Source organism: Styela clava, chromosome 14, assembly GCF_964204865.1.
Source record: "Styela clava chromosome 14, kaStyClav1.hap1.2, whole genome shotgun sequence".
Lineage (NCBI taxonomy): Eukaryota > Metazoa > Chordata > Ascidiacea > Stolidobranchia > Styelidae > Styela > Styela clava.
The window spans coordinates 19,939,004-19,958,747 of NC_135263.1; the positions used below are offsets into that span (position 1 = coordinate 19,939,004).

Below are 19,744 nucleotides of genomic sequence, written 5' to 3' on the forward strand. Positions count from 1 at the left end.
AGGCAATTCATTATCTTTAGAAAACGATAGTTCTATAAATAGAATCGATTTGAAGCTGTTGAGTTAGTTATCACAGGAACATGGTACAGGCAACTCAAAGCGGAAACAGGTGTTTTGGGATCCTTGTTATGGCAATACCTTCTTTCAATGGAATTTCTAATTTCTTATGATGGCTATACTGTATTACCCATCTATATACCAAGACAAATAATTGCACTCTTGAATTTTGATGGCAGTTGTACACTAACAATAGTATAGTCATCAAATAATATTGTCATCAAACTAGCTTTGAATTTGTTAAATGCAATTTTGAATTTGAGCAACAGTTTTATTTATATGGGGTGTACTAGGGTATTGTGTATTGAACTGCAGGTCCTTTCTCCTTGTTTACTTTTAATAGTTTTATCTATATTAATGGTTGTTATTATTTTGCTGAAAGTTACACGAAAAAACATAAAACTAGTGAATAGGATTAAAATAGCATCTACAGGCTTTACATGTCCTATTAAAACTGAATCCATTAGAATTGGGTTGCAATTTTTGAATAGTGCAAATATTACTCTTAACACTCAACAGTTTTCGAAATTGGAGGACTTCAAATTTTGAAGTCCTCCAATTGTTTTGACCAGTTCATACAAGCGTGTGATCTCCTTTCATAAATCTGAAAACATTGTATTGCAAAATACCAGCAGTAAGTAAGATGTAACTACACATACGTTACGACAACATCGAAGGGCAGGCGAAGAGACAGATTTAGGATTGCGCATTATTATTCGGTTCGATTCGGCCAAAATATTCGATTCGAATCAAATAATTATTCGATTTTGGACAGCCCTACGTCACGGTGTTAATTTGTGACTTCATTCCTTAAAAATAAATACGTTTGATAGCTTCTATAAAATGGATGTAGCTTTCGAGGTCACTCGCGACTCCTGTCACACAATTAAAGTCTTTTTTGTTGTTGGTTACATGTATGCCATATTTTTCGTAATCTACCTAATAAATTAGGATTTGACTGAGGAAGTCCGATTTTGGTCAGGCAAAACATTACAGGAATACGTGTTAATATGTGTTAGTGTGCTGTAGGGCTCTCGAATTGCATAGTTCTTATGTATGTGTTGTAAACTTATGGTTTTTGAATTTCCGGGAACTCCTATTTAGTTACCAGATGTGCGCTACGAAACTCATTTTCTGGGCGTTTTCAAGGCTTCGTCTCACGGCCCATATCCGTGGTAAGGATCAACAAGTGTTTAATAACTTACTTATTTTTTTTTCCAAAACATCTCAGCATAACTTAACTAATAATAACTAAACAGGGCTATGGAAAGGCTGCCCAACTCAACGCTAGGTCGAGCAGTAATAACTAATATTCATCCGCTCGCTAACAGCTGATTCGATTCAATTGTTACGTCATGCAGAAGTCATTGTTCATTGCCGAAAATTTAGAGAATATAGGACAGATCGTAGCACATATTTATTGTAGTAAAAGCGTCTTTTCCGTAAAACGTGCAACTTTTGGGAGTGGGAACAAGGCAATATTTGTTACTAAATTTTTAAGGAACATTTTAAAATCATTTTCAGGTAGTTACCTGATGTGCGCTACGAAACTCACTTTCTAGGCGTTTTTCAGGGCCTCGGCTCGCGGCCTACATGGCGGTATTTCCATACCATGGCCGCTACGGCGAAACCTATGGCGACTGATTTTTTAGCTGCCACAAACCAATGTCGAGCTGCCGTTACCGCGGCAGCAAATTGAAAACCAATGGCAGGTGAAATTTTGCTGCCGTAACCGCGGCAGGTGGGCCGTAAAGACAGGGCTGTCCCTTGTGGTGATAAATATTGGGTAAGTTGGAACGTTTTTCTTATGGATACAGTTTTGATGGATTTGGGGTTAGGGTTTAAGTAGATATAATTCCACATGATCAATTAAAATCTGGTACATTAGTTTGTGAATATACCGTTAATACTGATTACTGAATAGCGCTATAAAACCATGGCAAGAGCTGCCGCGGTTCGTTCGTGGCAGGAGCTGCCATGAAGTGGTAAGAACTGCGCCTCTTGCTGGCCGTGAACAGGGCTTGATACTTTCGAAACACTGGTGTTTCGAATCAAAATTTTGTCTCTGAAATGAGACACAAGTTTGTCATAAACCATAATTTTATGAATATTTATAAAACTATGCATAAACAATGAAACCTGGCACCATTAATATGCATCGAATTTAATGCATAATAGCCTAATAATAGCAGACACTCCATGAAGTAAACCAACAAAAATAGAGCACTGGGAGCTAATTCGAGACTTAAATGACGATCCAAGTTATTCTTTCCACAAAGATTTCTGCTTGAAAAACAGCGACCATAGCATTATAATAATTCGAAAATAGTGCAAGCTTGTATGTAACAAATGAATAAAAAAAAATTGTGAACTATTAGAAAAACGTGAAGGGCTCTACTGCTCAACCTTCTCTTTCCCCGTCGGTGATAGTTTGTCGTTCACCCTGACCCAGGGTCATAAATTGCTAATTGCATGCTTCCAAATTGGTAATTTTACACAGTCTTTAGGCGTCAAAGCGACCCAAAATTGTCAGCCCTTCAATATTTTGATTCAGCGCTGAAACATTGAGGATTTTTTTCTGTGTATGTACCAGGCCTGAACATAGTATGTTGTCAATTATTACTTATGCCCGCCATAGGTTTGATCTATTAATATTTGGTCAGCGCTACATTTGAGACCACGTGATGAAATAGAAGAAGACAGTTTATATACGTGTTTGGAATTTTTATAACGTATTTCAGTATATTGAAATCGTCGCACTGTGCAGAGCAATTGTACATCTAAGTTATTGCGCGCAACCTGCAAAGTGTGTCACAGTTTACATTTACACAAGAAAATAGTGTTTACGTTGGAAGGAGGGTGTATGCTAAATGAACCATGGTTTTATTATAACCACGCAATGCACATTGAAAGATAGTTGTGAGTCTTGTGACGCCATAGATGTTAGTGAGATGCCCGACATATAAACTACTACGGCAGTGTTTCCCAACCCGAGTCCGTGGTCTCAAATGAGTCCGCGGAGCGTTTGAATGAGTCCGCAAAGAGCCAGAAATTCACTGCGGGCCGCAAACGTTTTTGCGAAACTTAACCATCAGCCACGATTTAGTTAAAATTTACTTCTGGTTTTACTGTTGTACGAACAGCTCATATTTGTCGAATTCACAAAAATACGAATCAAAACAAAATATAATCGGACACTTTACCACGCATTTTTGTGTCCACGGATTGACATGATATTTTCTGAATAGTATTGCTTTTATTTCGTCAACACAACTGCAGATTGAAATGATCACAATTAAATTAATATTAAAGCAAGGCAATGAATATTTTTTTTTGATATACTAATATACTAATTATATTTTTGATAAGTACTAAATCAAGTTGTACTTTCTAGAAATTTATAGCAGAAATTCAACTTCTGATCTGTGTGAAAAAATGTGATTCATTGGCCATACGCCCGGCTTTTAACTTTCTAAAAATACGCGCGGCCCACCAATGACTCGCAACCTTCAATTTTGGCCTGCGAGCGAAAAATGTTGCCGACTCCTGGCTTTACTGTTGTACGAACAGCTAGCTCATATTTGTCGAATTCACAAAAATAGGAATCAAAACAAAATATAATCGACACTTTACCACGCATTTTTGGGTCACGGATTGTCATGATATTTTCTGAATAGTATTGCTTTTATTTCGTCAACACAACCGCAATGATCACAATTAAATTAATATTAAAGCAAGACGATGAATATTTTTTATTTTTATTTACTAATATACTAATTATATTTTTAATAAGTACTAAATCAAGTTGTACAACGGCGATAACAAATTCGCAAGATCGCAAATAATTTATATCAAAACTAAATATATATAACCCGGCAATATATTCTCACATTATTATGTTCGCAGATTGCCGTGGCATTTAAAAGAAGTAATGCTTTCATCTTGTCATAAGTCAACGCAACCGCGAGTGACCATGAACACAATTGAATTGTCGTTGTCAAGGATTGAATATTGTGCGACAGAAAAGGCCATTCATTTATACACTAAAAAAGTCGTCCCTTTTAACAAAGGCGTAATTGCGTTTTATTACTTCTTCACACAGAGTACGGTTGCAATAAACTCACGTTGAGTCCGCAAAGGTTTTCGCCAGTGAGAAAATAGTCCGCGTCCAAAAAAGGTTGGGAAACGCTGTACTATATGGTCACGAATCACGATATCGCTTATTGTATTTCGATTCAATTGTTTGTTACTCATGGCTCATCGGAAAGGGCTGGTAAAGCGCAGTTCGTGGAAATATGCAAATCATTTATATCGCATCTTTGTATATTACGGCACTCCGAAGAATAAAAGCTTTTACCCAAAAATGCTGTTTCACATTTTCATTGACCAAGCTCCTGCAATGTCAAAAAAGCCAGCTATCGTTCAGAAAGCCCCACGCGAACAGACTGAATAAATCCTTTCAAATGATATCTCAACAGTATTTTAGCGTGAACAGAAGACTGTAATATGACGTCCTATATCAGAGTGACTATCCAGCTGTGTTTACAACTGCGCGATAATTTCGGATCGATAACTCAGGCCTGGTTTATATCAAAATTGTCATTCACGACTCGTTTGAATAATCCGGCAGATGAAGGGCCTTTTTGAGCCCAACCTTGTTTTCAGACATAAAGTTTTTTTTAGTTGTGATTATTCATTTTGGGGTAATTGCCCATCATTTCTACACGGGTGTAGAGTTTGCAGCCTTGAGCAATTTTTTTTACGGCTTGATATTTGTATCAGTGTTTTTCGTCAAATCTGTGCACTTTAATGGCGCACCACCTGAACTCTAACCTGGTACACATACTACGTTCATGTTGTGCGCCATATTGGTGCACATACTATGGAAACACTAAATTTACTAGAAACTAAAATAAATAACTTTTAAATATTTGTTGAAAAAAATCTTACCGGAAATATTTTCAGGCGACCCAGTTTTGGATCGCGACCCATAGATAGGGAAACACTGTTGAAACATACGCATAAAATAAGGAATACTATTTTAAAATACCCGCTATTGTTACAATTAACAATACAAGTCTGCTAATGCAGTCGGCAGTGGTTCAAGTGGATTGCGCACAGTCAGGGGCGGTTTAAGCCCATTTGGTGCCCTAAGCACTGAAGACTTTGGGTGACCGTACATTTGAACCCATGCGTATATCCACGGGTTCAATCTATATGCGGGTGCTAAAACCCATGGGTTAGGGTTAGTATGGGTTTAACTATCCGTGAAACAAAAAAAATTCCATAGGTGCAATAGCATACAGGTGCAATTGTCATGGGTTCAAATGTACGTGGGTTCAAATGTAATGGAACCAAGACTTTGGTGCCCCCTGATGTGTAATTTAATTATAAAAACAAAAAACCACATAAGTGCATTATCCAACCCAATAGGATCGGCCTGGTCATGAATGGATAATCTGTGTCATAATTTGGGATTATGGCTAAATTAAATGTATTTTGGGGGGTCAATAGTATTTCATAGTGGTCTGCATGTGAACAAAACCAATTTCAAAACTCAAAATGTTTGAGTTTAAATTATCCATGCTTGATCCGAGTAATCACAACCAACAGTAAATAAAACAACTTTTACGAACATTTTTAGGTTTTTTAACTGTTATATATAGCCGATATATTGGTCGTTTACTGCCGATATATATGATATATCGGCAAACACGCAATATTAGGCCGATATATCGGTTGAGCTCTAAATTCCCGAGGGAGTGTGATAATAAAGATTCATGCCTCCAGTCTCAACGTGAATCGAAATACCAAAGGATATAAGTCACAACTGTAGTTTGAAATTTTACCGGTACTTAGTAGTCTACCTCAGGGTGGTTCAAGGATGCTAGGTTGAAGGACCGCAAAAACTTTTGAGGAGGTCCCGCGGGCCAAAAGTGATCAAAATATCGCGAGTTTACTTACTTTAAATTTAACAAACAACGAGAGTATACCGTTCTAATCAGACTATTATTATGTTGCATGGGGGGGCGTTCGCCTAAAGAAGATATTTAAAGCCTTCAGTTATTTTAAAGTTAATTCCCGAGAATTACCGTTGTATTTTGCGCATCTCGCGTTTAATGTCGCTTCAAATTATATTCTTTCGTGACAGATATTACTTGAAATCAAACCAGACACTGTGTGATGGGCAAGGAAATACGTTTCCGCCGTGTTTTCCTTATGTCACCTTTCTTGCGAGTTGCGACACTAATTTTTTTTACCAATTTGGTATATTGAGTAATTTAAAAACTTGCAGCGTGAGCAAGCTTAGTGCCATCGTCAAATACCAACCAAGTCCGTCTAAGTTGGTGCGCGGCGTTAAGTCGGCTCTGCGTTTCGTTACTACTGTCACATGGCCGACGCTTGAAAACAGAGGAGCGTTTTTACTAAAATAAAGTCACAAGCGTCAGAAAAGGGGGTTTGAATCTAGGGATCCCAACCCCAGGTGGAATAGCTAAGAAAAAACGAAAAAGGTCCTTCATTAGATACAAATATACGCTAAAATTGTTCTGTGAGCCGCACGGAATGTATCCGCATGACAGGGTTTGGACCACCCTTGTCTACCTTATCAAAAAACTCCCGACTTCGCTGACCACTAGAAATCTCGTTGAAATGCGACCGTATAACCGCCACATTGTGTAAATAGTTCATTGGTCCAATTGTTGAAAAGAAAAAATTTTAAAACAAAAATGCAGCAACGAAGAGAAAACTAGAAAGAAAAAAACAACAACAATTTAAGAAAACGACTCATAGGCCCATTTCGTGTCCAATAAAAAAGTTTGAAGGTTAATACGATACTTGAAGACGAAAAATAAGCGAACATTTTGAAGTTTGAGTCGTCTGGTGAACTCGTAATATTTTAATAAACACCGATAAAATATATAAAATTCTGCTCTAAAATTTGTGGTGCCCCTCTTTGTTTGGTGCCCTAAGCACGTGCTTATATTGTTACTTATCGATCTTGATCGGGAAGTATGTTAATAGGTATTTGTCTGTTTGTTTGTTTGTCTGTTTGTTTGTGTGTTACGCGATATCTCACGAAAGCAAGGTTGAATCTGCTCCAAATTTTGCATGTACATCATCATATCTCGGACCAGAAGTCTGCTGATTTTGGATGAATTATGTCGTATAATTAGCGAGTTATTAATTAATTAATTAATTTTTTTTGCGGTCGATCGATGAGTCTTCGGTCTCCGACTGATATTTTTGTTTAATGGTTAATCCGGCGCTGCGCACAGTTTGAGCGCAAATATACCCCTGGTGGAGAATGGTTAGAATTATTTGTTAGCAAGGATTGTTATGCAGCGGAATGATCACGACGAGTATGTCCCTGGGAAAGAATGTAGCCTAATTCATGTTTCTGTTCCATGCCAATGCTTTTCAAACTACCGAATATCCTCATCACTTTTGCTTCTTCTCTTCTATAAAAATACATAGATATTATATATTCGCATTTCTATCTGTTTGTTCGTGAACCCAGATAACCGATCCGTGGCATCCAAGGAGGCCGGAGTTCCTTTTTGAAAAACCCTGTCAAGAGGCGACTGTGCTTCACTTGCCTGTTGTCATGCTGTCCCTCGAATTCAGCTACAACAAAAAATTCACGAAAACGGGTTTTAGATTTTATGATTTCATTAATATTCTCGACAATGAATGATATACGTGTGGCAAAATGCCTTGCAACTTACAACCAATATTTTGTATGTAACTTTGTTTCACAGTGTCCCAAGAGATCTAACGACAAATATCAAAAAAGTGAGACCAAAAAAGTTACACTACAACATAGTCAAATGTGCTGTATTTACAATAGATAACAGGTTTACCAAAAAGCATTACATGTAAAATGGTAAAATAAAGTACAATTCAGCAATATCTACTTAGGACTTGTTAATGCATCTGTTGATGGTTTTATGTGTTTGTTTCGTAAGTTTAATGACAGAATCAATTGTGGTTGTTGGGGATGTTTTGAAAAAAGGTTGAATGGAAAAAGGGGTTTCACAAAATGTCAAGATTTGAGAGTAGTAGAGGTGTAGAAAAATACTGTAATATAGTGACCTTTGACCCGTGTCCGTTCATGTCTGAAGGTGACTTCTAAGTTCTGTACTTATCAGGTGTACTGTGTTACATTAGCTGTTATAAGTTGGTACTGTGTGCATTAACTATTTTAAAATTATCTGTCTGGAATGTGTTCTGTTTCGAATGTGAATAAAGTCTGCGATAGCAATATAGTTGTGCGTGTATACACACCACCTTACATTGGCGACGAGGATAAAGCAACGGTAACAGTTAACGTTAACCTAAGTGGTAAAGAAAGCTAAGTGCAACCTCGAATACTGGAAAGACCTACGGAACTTAGTGTGAAGTAGAGGTCAACAGAAGTCCAGAGTCGGTAAAAAAAGTTAAAACAACTAAGTGTTGTACAGTTTCAAAAGCTAAGAAACATTCCAGAATTCTATACTGCATTCCTAAGTGGTCTAGGCTGTTTACAAGTTTTTAACCCACATATAGAAGATGCAAATCTACCAGATTTCAGATCATTTGATTGTGAAGACTTATCAAATGCTGGTCCCCGATGGAAGAAATGGTTATCGCGTTTTGAAGTTTTAATGTTAGCCATGAACCTCAAAGATACCGAAGATGACAGAGTAAAGAAGAATAATCTTTTACTGCACTATATGGGTGCTATGATATATATGAAACATTAAAAGAAGAATCTGACAAATTCTCAGACGTAAAAGATAAACTGACATCGTATTTTGTTCCCAAGTCAAACAGTGAATATGAAAAATATATATTCCGAAATTCAAAACAAGAGGAAGGTGAAAGTTTAGATCAGTTTTGTATGAGATTGAAGAAGATTTCATTAAACTGTGAATTTGGAGAAAATCGTGATTCTGAGATTAAAAGTCAAATTATACAAGGTTGCCTATCTTCAGAACTAAGAAAGAAAGCTCTCACAAAGTCAATGAATCTCACAACATTGCTTGAGACGGGAAAAGCAATGGAGTTGGCTAAAGATCAACTGTGTGCAATGGAGAGTGAGTCAAGTATCCAAGGAATATGTGGAGTTAGTTCCTACAAAAGAAAGTGGAAAAAGAACATTTCATCCAACAATTCTAGTCATTCAAGAGATCAGACAAAGAAGCATCAAAGCAATAAAGGTAAAACTTTTCATACAAAACGAAAATCATGTTTCAGTTGCGTTGGAGTGTATCCACATGCAGAAAAGTGTCCTGCATATGGTCGAAGATGTTATAACTGTTCCAAGTATGGTCATTTTGCTAGATTCTGTAAAGAAGCGAATAGTAAATTCAACAAGCCCAAGTTGAACAGTGTGCAAAATGAGCCTAAACATGATTGCAGAGATCATGAACTGAGTGAAATGAGCTCTGAGAATTATGAATATATTCTCTCAGTGAATGGATCAATGTGTAATTGTTCCAATAACAATAATCCTGCTAAAGTACAGTTGAAAATTAACAATGTGCTTTGTTCTATGCTTATAGATAGTGGTGCAAGTGTCAATGTACTCGATTACAAAACTTTTTTAAAATTTAAAAAGTAGATCCAGTAAACCATGCAAATTGGAAACTGCAAATATTAAGCTTTATGCTTATGGAAGTAGAAAACCCTTGTCTGTAAAGGGGAAATTTCATGCAGTTGTAACTTCTAAGTGTGGCAAATGCATCAACACTGTATTCTATGTTGTTAGATATGCAAGTGGTTGTTTGCTCTCTTTCAAGACTGCTAGTGATCTTGGTATTTTGAAAATTATTAACTCTGTGTCAAATGATCGAGTCGATCTCACTGAAAATATTTTAAGGGATTATAATCCAATTTTTCAAGGGTTGGGGAAATTGAAAAACTTCCAATTGAAGTTGAATATTGATGATTCTGTAAACCCTGTTCATCAAAAGCACAGACCAGTTCCTTTTAAAATGCGTCAAAAGGTCGAAAGTGCTGTTGCTAAACTGTGTGATGAAGACATTTGTGGAAGTGTGGGAAATTGTCCTACTCCATGGGTCTCTCCTATTGTATGTGTTCCTAAACCTTGTGACCCAGAAAACATTCGACTATGTGTCGATATGCGAGCTGCGAATAAGGCAATAAAAAAGGTTAAACACCCTATGCCTACTGTTGATGAACTTATACATGATTTAAATGGATATAAAGTATTTTCCAAGTTGGATTTGAACCAGGGTTATCACCAAATTAAATTACACCCTGACAGTAGACATATTACTACTTTTAGTACCCATATTGGATTATACAGATATAAAAGATTGAATTATGGAGTCAATGCTGCTAGTGAAAAATTTCAATATTTGATTGAACAAGCATTGCACGGTTTAAGAGGTGTCAAAAACATCTCAGATGATATTTACATCAGTAGTGTAAATGAGGCTGAGCATTAGAAAGATTTAAGAGCCTGTTTCCAACGTATAAGAGACTGTGGTCTTACTTTGAATAAGAAAAAGTGTTCATTTTTCACTCGTCTATAAAATTTTTTGTGAAATATTTTTGGTGATAAAGGTGTGTCACCTGATCCAAATAAGGTTGAAGCTATAAACAAGGCTGATAGACCTTCTGATAAGCAACAAGTTAAATCTTTTCTTGGTATGTCGAACTATGTGTCTCGTTTTATACCTAATTACTCAACTATTGTTAAACCTATACAAGAGCTTACTAAACAAAATGTTGATTTTATATGAAGTGAAAATTGTGAAAAAACTTTTTGTGAATTGAAAAATAGTCTCACAAGTGATACTGTTATGTCTTATTTTGATCCTAAGCTTTGTACTGAAATTATTGTAGATGCATCCCCAGATGGACTTGGTTGTGTTTTAGTCCAGAAAGAATCTGACATTGATAATGAATATGTCCGTGTGATTGCGTATGCATCTAGATTGTTGAATGATGTGGAAAGTCGTTATTCTCAGATAGAGAGAGAAGCTCTTGCTGTGTGCTGGGCTATAGAACATTTTCATCTCTATCTGTATGGTGTAAAATTTACTGTTGTTACTGATCATAAACCCTTAGTGTGTTTTCTAGTGTGATTGCTAAACCTTCTGCCAGAATTGAGCGTTGGTGTTTGCGTTTACAACAGTACACCTTTAATATTGTACATCGTCCAGGGAAAACTAACCCTGCTGACTACATGTCAAGGCATCCCATTGAAATGCAAAATGTACATTCTGATAAAGTCACAGAAGAATATGTGAATTATGTATGCGAGAATACATGTCTCAAAGCTATCAAACTGTGTGAAATAAAAAGTGCTTCTGAAAATGATAGTGTGATACAGAATGTGATAAAATGTTTGCAAAATAACTTATGGTATAAGTATAAAGATTGTGGAGAAATGTCTATTTTTGCCAAAATTGCCAGTGAACTTTGTGTGACTGAGCAAGGTATTTTATTACGAGGTAAACGAATTGTTATTCCGGTATGTTTGAGACGTAAAATTGTTGGCATTGCTCATGAGGGACATATGGGTATGAGTAAAACAAAATCTTTGTTAAGAGAAAAGATATGGTTTCCTGGTATGGATGCTGTGGTAGAAAATGTGGTGAAAAGCTGTGCTGCTTGTGCTTCTGTTGTGAAAGATGAGAGAATGCTCCTTTTAAGCATGAGTGAGTTGCCACAAAAAGCTTGGCAAGCTGTTAGTTGTGATTTTTCTGGTCCATAACCCAGTGGAGACTATTGTCTTGTTGTTATTGATGAATACTCTCGTTTTCCTGTTGTTGAAATTGTAAAAGCTACGTCTAATTTTTATGTCATTCCTGTTCTTGATAAAATATTTTCAATGCTAGGTTTTCCTGAAGTTGTGAAAACTGATAATGGTCCTCCTTGGAAAGTTATCAATTCAGACGTTTTATGGAACTGTGTGGCATACGTCATAGAAAGATAACTCCCTTGTGGCTAGAGCTAATGCCCAGTCCGAAAATTTTATGAAACCTTTGGGTAAGGCTATCAAGACTGCTACGGTTGAACGGTCTTGGAAGCAGGAAATGTATAAATTTTTGAGAAATTATAGAGCATGCCCCCATGTTACAACAGGTAGACCACCTGCTGAATTATTGTATGGTACTAATATTAAAGTCCTATTACCTGAAATTATTGTTCCTACTGTTGATAATGATTTACGTGATCGTGATTGTTTTCATAAGGCTAAACAGAAAATGTATGCTGACGCAAGAAATTGTTTAAAGCCGACTGAACAAATTCATGTTGGTGACTCCGTGATCATGAGACAAATAGAAGCAATAAGTTTTCTTCAGCATATAGACCTGAGCCTATGGATGTTATAAATGTAAAAGGTTCTATGATTACTGCACAAAGTCCCAATATTGGCAGTAAAACTAGAAATGCTTCTCTATTTAAAAAAGTGAATGATTGTACCTTTCGTAAGCGTTTTACAAATATCACTGGTGCTGATGTTTTACATGATAATGATATTTCTGACGATACTGCTAATTTGAATGCTGACAATGAAACAGCAGATCCTATTGCTGAAAGTACATCACCTTCTGTTCCCCCTGTTCCAAGTGTTAGAGATCGTCCTAGAAGATGTCCAAAAGTGCCAAGTAGATTTAAAGATTTTCATATGGGACGAATTACATTATTGACTGCTCAACTGTATTTTGAAACTAATGTGTACTGTGTTTTGCATTGTATTTCATGAAGTTGATATCGATATTTATCTGTGTGAAGACTTGAACTAAAAGTTTGTGTGCTGAATCCTAAAATTTTGGTATCAAGTCTTCATATGGTTTGTCGTTCATCGATGTCAATTTTTGTGTTTTTTTTTTATTAAGGTTTGGAGGGATGTAATATAGTGACCTTTGACCCGTGTCCGTTCATGTCTGAAGGTGACTTCTAAGTTCTGTACTTATCAGGTGTACTGTGTTACATTAGCTGTTATGAGTTGGTACTGTGTGCATTAACTGTTTTAAGTTTATCTATCTGGAATGTGTTCTGTTTCGAATGTGAATAAAGTCTGCAATAGCAATATAGTTGTGCGTGTATACACACCACCTTACAAATACTCCCATGTTTTCTTCATTTGATAACCACGCCACAGAACTTCTCCGTTAAATATACGCAGCAATTGCGATAGGCAGAAATGCCAAGATGGGATTTCATCGCATTGCAAACCAATATTAGCGATTCTTAGATATTTTCGCGCATTCCCATATGAACCGCGTGGAAAAGATTATACCTATCTAAGTATCTACAACACACTTAAAAAACTATGTCAGATTAGCGTCATATTATCGAATATCAGTAAAGGAATAGTGCAATGGGAAAAAACATCTAAGGCGTAACTTTCAGTAATATGCAATCAATACTTTTTTAACACCTTCTTAGAATAACTGAACTACTAATAACTGAAAAAGGAGGGATTCACCTTTAGCTGACAATTTGATTGTTACGTCATGCAGAAGTCTGCGTTCATTGGCCCATGATACCGGAAACGCAGAGAATATAGGACAGAGAATATAACACATATTTATTGTAGTAAAAGCGTCTTTTCCGTAAAACGTGCAACTTTTGTAAGTGGGAACAAGACAATATTTGTTACTCAATTTCTAAGGAACATTTTAAAATCATTTTTAGGTAGTTACCTTATGTGCGCTACGAAACTGAAAGATGAACGGCCTCGCTTTGCGGCCTACATGGTTTCATGTAAATGCCATCCTGATTAGGATAGGATAGGAATTACATATTTATCCAGGGGGAGGGGAAAGCCGATGAGACGGCTTTTTCATATGGCGAACCACGGCCTCTCGTCCGGTTACCGGTCTAGGTCGGGTATGTGATTAGTTAGCCAGTTATTTGTTTTCGGAAACATGGACTTTATGGTGGAGGAAGCTGTAACCGACCAGCGGTTACGTGAACCACCCTACGGCGGCGAGGAGTCCAGCAATCTTCTCGCACATGATCATCCCCGCATGGGATTCGAACCTGCGATCCCACGAAGGGTAATGAGAGATGCGGTGGCGAGCGTATTCCTAACGCTTAGCACGATGCGCCACACCGCCGATTATGGCCTACGCACACAAGGTGGCGGTAGTACCTATTTAATTTGCTGACGTGTTTGTCATCGACCCAGCTCATTTTACACTGTTTTGCTTCAGGTGTTTGTTAAATTTTTATCTGCCAACGCAAACATGCGGCGGGACAAAAAAGATGAGGAGGCTAGTGGCAACAATCCATTTGCCTCTATTGATCGTGCAGCTGTTCTACAAGAGGCCAGAGTTTTCCACCAAACACCAATTAATCCACGGAGATGCTGTGATATTTTGACAAAAATTATTTACCTGATAAATCAAGGTGAACATTTTACAACGAATGAGGCAACCGATACTTTCTTCGCTATGACGAAACTTTTTCAAAACAGCGATGTTGTAATGCGAAGAATGTGTTACTTGACAATTAAGGAAATGGCTACCATGACTGAGAATGCATTCATTGTCACCCAAAGTTTAACCAAAGACATGAATGGACGTGAAGACATCTTCAGGGCAGCTGCGGTTCGAGCACTTTGTACTATAACTGATGTTAGCACTTTGCAAGGTATAGAAAGATATATGAAACAAGCAATTGTTGATAAGGTTAACTCTGTTTCAAGTGCAGCTCTTGTTTCTGCTTTGCACCTGGCACGCAAAGCACCAGATGTTGTGAAAAGATGGGTGAATGAAGCACAAGAAGCATGTTCCAGTGACAATGTTATGGTTCAGTATCATGCACTGGGATTGTTGTATTATTTGAGAAAGAATGATCGTCTCGGAACATCGAAAATGGTGACCAAATTCATGAAAGGTGGATTGAAATCCCCATTTGCATATTGCATGCTTATTCGCATTGCAAGCAAATTGCTTGAAGAAGATGATGCTGGTCACGATAGCCCACTATTTGATTTCATTGAAAGTTGTCTGCGCAACAAGCATGAAATTGTTATTTATGAAGCGGCTTCGGCTATTGTAAATATGCCCAACTGTACAGCAAGAGAACTCGCTCCAGCAGTGTCAGTGCTTCAGTTATTTCTCAGTTCTCCAAAGGCTTCATTTCGTTATGCTGGTGTTAGAACCTTGAATAAGGTTGCAATGAAACATCCTTCAGCAGTTACAGCATGTAATTTGGATTTGGAGAATTTGATCACAGATGTTAATCGAAGCATCGCAACATTGGCAATCACTACTTTGCTGAAAACCGGTAGTGAAAGCAGTGTGGATCGTTTGATGAAACAAATCACTTCGTTCATGTCTGAAATTTCAGATGAGTTTAAAGTTGTTGTAGTCCAAGCTATTTCTGCTCTTTGTCAGAAGTATCCTAGAAAGCATGCGGTTATGATGAACTATTTATCATCGATGCTGAGAGATGAAGGTGGCTTTGAATACAAGAAATCCATTGTTGAATGCATTATTGCCATAATCGAAGAATCTCCAGATTCTAAAGAATCTGGTCTTGAACATCTCTGCGAGTTCATTGAAGATTGTGAGCATACAGTTCTTGCCACAAAGATTATCAGTCTTCTGGGAAGAGAAGGACCAAAGACAGCAAACCCATCAAAATATATTCGATTCATTTATAATCGTGTGATTTTAGAAAACGAAGCTGTCAGAGCGGCTGCTGTAGCTGCACTCGCTAAATTCGGTGCTCATTGTGACGATCTTTTGCCAAGTATTCTTACTCTTTTGTCACGATCTATGTTAGATGAAGATGATGAAGTTCGTGACAGAGCAACTTTTTTCCATCATGTGCTGGAACAAAAACAGAAATCTCTCAATTCTGCATACATTCTGAATGGTTTGACAGTTTCAATTCCAGCTCTGGAACGTTGTCTTTATCAGTACACACGAGAACCTTCTGAGGAACCTTTCAATATGAAATCTGTGCCATTGAAAACGATCGCCCCTGAAAGAAAACCAGAAAATATAATTTCCAGCAAACCAAAAGAGAAAACTGCTGCTTCAAGACAAGAGATTTATGCTGAACAACTTTCAAGAATTAAGGAATTTGCAGTTTTGGGATCATTGTTCAAATCATCACAGCCTGTAGAACTTACAGAGTCTGAAACTGAATATGTTGTATCATGCGTGAAACACACATTTGGAAAACACATTGTTTTTCAGTTTGATTGCACAAACACTTTGAATGATCAAGTTTTAGAAAGTGTCACAGTGCAGATGGAACCGAGTGATGGATTTGAAGTTATAGCATATGTTCCATGTCCATCTTTGGCATATAATGTACCTGGGGTTACCTACACTTGTGTAGCAATGCCAGACGAAGATCCAACGGAAGTGACTACAGCGCTATCTTGTGTGATGAAGTTTACCATCAAAGATTGCGATCCGAATACGGGTGAAACTGACGAAGAGGGCTATGATGATGAATATCTACTAGAAGATGTTGAAGTCATCGTAGCAGATCATGTGCAGAAAGTTTTGAAACCTAATTTTGGAGCGTCATGGGATGAAGTTGGTGATGAGAATGAATTGGAAGATACATATGCTTTGTCGACAATGAATACTCTTGAGGAAGCTGTACAAAACATTATAAAACATCTTGGAATGCAGGCCTGTGAAAGATCAGATAAAATACAGGAGGGTAAATCTTCCCATACGTTGTACTTAGCTGGTGTGTATCGAGGTGGACACGAAGTTCTTGGAAGAGCCAAACTTATATTGAAAGATGGAGTCACAATGCAATTGACTGTTCGTAGTACTGATAGTACAGCTGCCGAAGTGATAACTTCTGCTGTAGCTTAGTAAAAATGTATGTTTGACTGAATATCTAATTCTATTGAGACAGTAGGATTGCATATAAATATTTGTTTTTGATTAAACTGCAATATTGAAGTCACTTACAATTTATTCTTCTGGCATAATCTATCAGACTGGCCGTCATTTGTTATTCCTGTTACTTCTTTTTGACAGGGGCCCAGGGGTCTAAAATGCTTCTCCCTAATTCCTTTGCTAAACATGATTTCTTCCCGTTAGATATTATTATCTGCATCTGCATGTTTTTTACATCTCCTCACTTTAAATAGTCAATTATAAAATGTACTATATAGCAGGGCTACTCAACTGGCGGACCGCGGTCCGAATCCGGACCTTTTGGGTATTCGATTCGGACCGCGCCTAATTCTTTATTTTGGTTTATCAGCCCCACTTTTGAAATTTTCTTCTATAAAATCACTTTTATAAATTTAAATATATATGAAAAGAACTATAACGCCATAATAAACAATCTTGAATAGTTTATAATCATATAATTTCTGGAAAGACGGACCCAAATATTTTTGAAGTTTTGTATGCGGATCTTTGGTAAAAATAGTTGAGTAGCCCTGCTATATAGTGTATTATTGAAGTTCGTTCCTTTAAGAAAATTGGTTTATTGTCATGGGTTCTATAGCTTCTTCTAATAACTTAAGATTAATTTTTAACCTGAAATTGGCATTTATTATTCATCCAATTATCAGCAACTTTGAACTCTGCAGTTTTTCAAACAGACTAATACAGGTTGGAGCAAAAAAATGGAAATATATGTTTATACCTACTGAGATATACAAAGAAAATTTGATTTTTTCTAGTACAATAATGGATATTTTTTTTCATCTTTATCCGTGGAGAGAGAGGAAAGAGATAACACTGTTAATTCAGAAGGTGTGCCATGTCCGATTACCAATGTCCATGTTGGGTGAGGGCTTTTTTGTTTTGGGTGCATGGACTCCATGGTGGGGGAAGCTGTAATCGACCAGCGGTATATGAACCACTCTGCGGTGGTGAGGATTCTAGCAATCCTCTCGCACTATTATCCATTCCCGAATTCATGCAGGCTAGTCAAGAGGCGCGATGGCAAGACATACACACCACGGAGCCTAATCGAATACAAACAACTAATTTTTAAGCAGTAGGCTATGTAGATCATTTGGAGGCCCCTATAAAAGAAATATTTTGGCCATAGATGCTTTTCACCACTTTTGTTCATAACCAGACATTCAAAAGTATAGTTTCAAGGTGGCAGCTTTCTATTTTTATTCTTGATACTAAAACTTGGCCAGTCTTACTTTTTAAGAAGTAGTTCATGTTATGATATCAAGCAGGATGACAACTGAGAGATCTGTAGAACTAACTCTTAGTCTAAAGACTATCTATTGCGAAACATCTTCACCACTATAGTCTGAACTGAGCTTACTGGAGCAGGAATGTGATAGAAACAAATTAATACAAACTAATATATATTTGTCACAATAAAAAAACACAGCGAGATAAAATATGCTATGAAAGAAAGCTATTAGACTTAGAATTTCAAGTACACACACAGAAAACAAGTATCTTATATTTGTCACAATAAAAAAACACAGCGAGATAAAGTACGCTATGAAAAGCTATTAGACTTAGAGAATTTCAAGTACACACAGAAAAACAAGTATCTAACTCAGGATATCAATCTTTATATCAAGGACAAAATCATAAATGCACACTTCTATTTGATTTTGAAGCATTAATGGTAATCACTCCCTATAAATAAGCTACAATGAAGCAAATAAAACAAACACAGTGGAAAATAATTATCAAAGGTTACAAATATTATTTGGTTTTGACCACAAGAGGCCCTCCTTTAATAGGTGATGAAACCCCCGTTGCAGTAATTTTAATGTTTTTCCTGACATAGTTGACTCTTGGACGCTGTGCCACGGTACGTCGGATAGAAGCTGCTTGAGTCAGTGTTGACAAGACTACTGATGGTGCCTGTGGAACCTTATATTCGGGTGTCACTCCACGTACATCATATGTCCATTGCATGTCCAGTGTCTACATGAAAAGTTACAGTGGTCACATTTTGACTCACATATTATTAAGTGGTGGTTAAATTCTCGTCACCGAATGTAAAACTGAGTTTCATTCTGATTTGAACTTAAACAAAAGGGATAGATAATATAGAGCTTGATTATAAGTTATGTTCAGAACAAAGTCATATTCTTGAAATACATCATTGTATTTTTGAAGTCTAGAAAACACTTCATCACCAGTTGATCGTAAGCCAGACAGCAATTAAATCCAGTGTGGAATTGTTAGTTCAAATCAAATAGTCATGCAAACCCAGATTACAACTTCTGTGATTAAGATTATTAATCATGCAGAAATCTTCCGCTAATAACCTCATGTAAGAGAAACGGGTGGAATCCGTGGAACAAGATCATGTGGGTGTGGTTTGCTGAACTACTCTCTATGACGGGGTGTGCTGTTCCCACAATTGCTAACTCGTTAGGGATTCTGTTATTAACTACATTCTTGCACCCCGGGTAGGGGCTCATTCCCAGATTAGACTTTCATAGAATTATGAGATGCACAAAACTGGATACACTATACTTGCTGCAGGGAATTAGTATTTATATATAATAAATAAGATACCTGAACAAGCAGTCTTGCTCTGTAAGATTTTCCATACATTGAAGGAGTAAATGTGACATGAATTTTGGTTCCTTCACTTCCCTGTGGTAACAATTCACCAGTCTGAGGACTGACTGTTAGCTCTGGATCACTGCCTTGCATAAAGAATGCATTAAACGGAGCTGGATGCCTAAAAATAAAATATTACTGAGGAAAAACAAAATTATTGCTCATGACCAGGG

General features: G+C 37.0%; 3 protein-coding genes across 5 annotated transcripts in view; 2 read left to right on the plus strand and 1 right to left on the minus strand.

Moving 5' to 3' along the window:
* Nucleotides 1–8,279: 8,279 nt before the first annotated feature.
* Nucleotides 8,280–10,511, plus strand: LOC120341213 (uncharacterized). The gene is made up of 3 exons (XM_039409687.2): nt 8,280–8,400; nt 8,826–9,657; nt 9,809–10,511. Exons 1-3 carry the CDS (start codon nt 8,280–8,282, stop codon nt 10,509–10,511), a joined length of 1,656 nt encoding a protein of 551 aa, XP_039265621.2.
* A 3,673-nt stretch (nt 10,512–14,184) lies between these two features.
* On the plus strand, nt 14,185–17,703 carry LOC120340666 (coatomer subunit gamma-2-like). The gene has a single exon (XM_039408982.2). It carries the CDS (start codon nt 14,271–14,273, stop codon nt 16,872–16,874), a length of 2,604 nt encoding a protein of 867 aa, XP_039264916.1. The 5' UTR covers nt 14,185–14,270; the 3' UTR covers nt 16,875–17,703.
* A 626-nt stretch (nt 17,704–18,329) lies between these two features.
* LOC120340464 (cilia- and flagella-associated protein 47-like) overlaps nt 18,330–19,744 on the minus strand; it is a 61,078-nt gene continuing 59,663 nt past the window's right edge. For all 3 annotated transcript variants that reach the window (XM_039408729.2, XM_039408728.2, XM_039408730.2), the window contains 2 exons: nt 19,524–19,692; nt 18,330–18,923 (listed from right to left, as the gene is read on the minus strand). In XM_039408729.2, coding sequence (XP_039264663.2) covers nt 18,699–18,923; nt 19,524–19,692 — 394 coding nt within the window. In that variant the 3' untranslated portion in view covers nt 18,330–18,698. The remainder of the gene's footprint in view (nt 18,924–19,523; nt 19,693–19,744) is intronic.

What these genes read in the sequence shown, in the direction of transcription:
- LOC120341213 (XM_039409687.2), top strand. Translation starts at nt 8,280, where the DNA reads ATGTGTTCTGTTTCGAATGTGAATAAAGTCTGCGATAGCAATATAGTT. An exon ending in AGTTAACGTTAACCTAAGTG is followed by an intron (nt 8,401 to 8,825) that starts GTAAAGAAAGCT and finishes ACAAATTCTCAG; the next exon opens with ACGTAAAAGATAAACTGACA. An exon ending in ACTTTTTTAAAATTTAAAAA is followed by an intron (nt 9,658 to 9,808) that starts GTAGATCCAGTA and finishes CTATGTTGTTAG; the next exon opens with ATATGCAAGTGGTTGTTTGC.
- LOC120340666 (XM_039408982.2), top strand. Translation starts at nt 14,271, where the DNA reads ATGCGGCGGGACAAAAAAGATGAGGAGGCTAGTGGCAACAATCCATTT.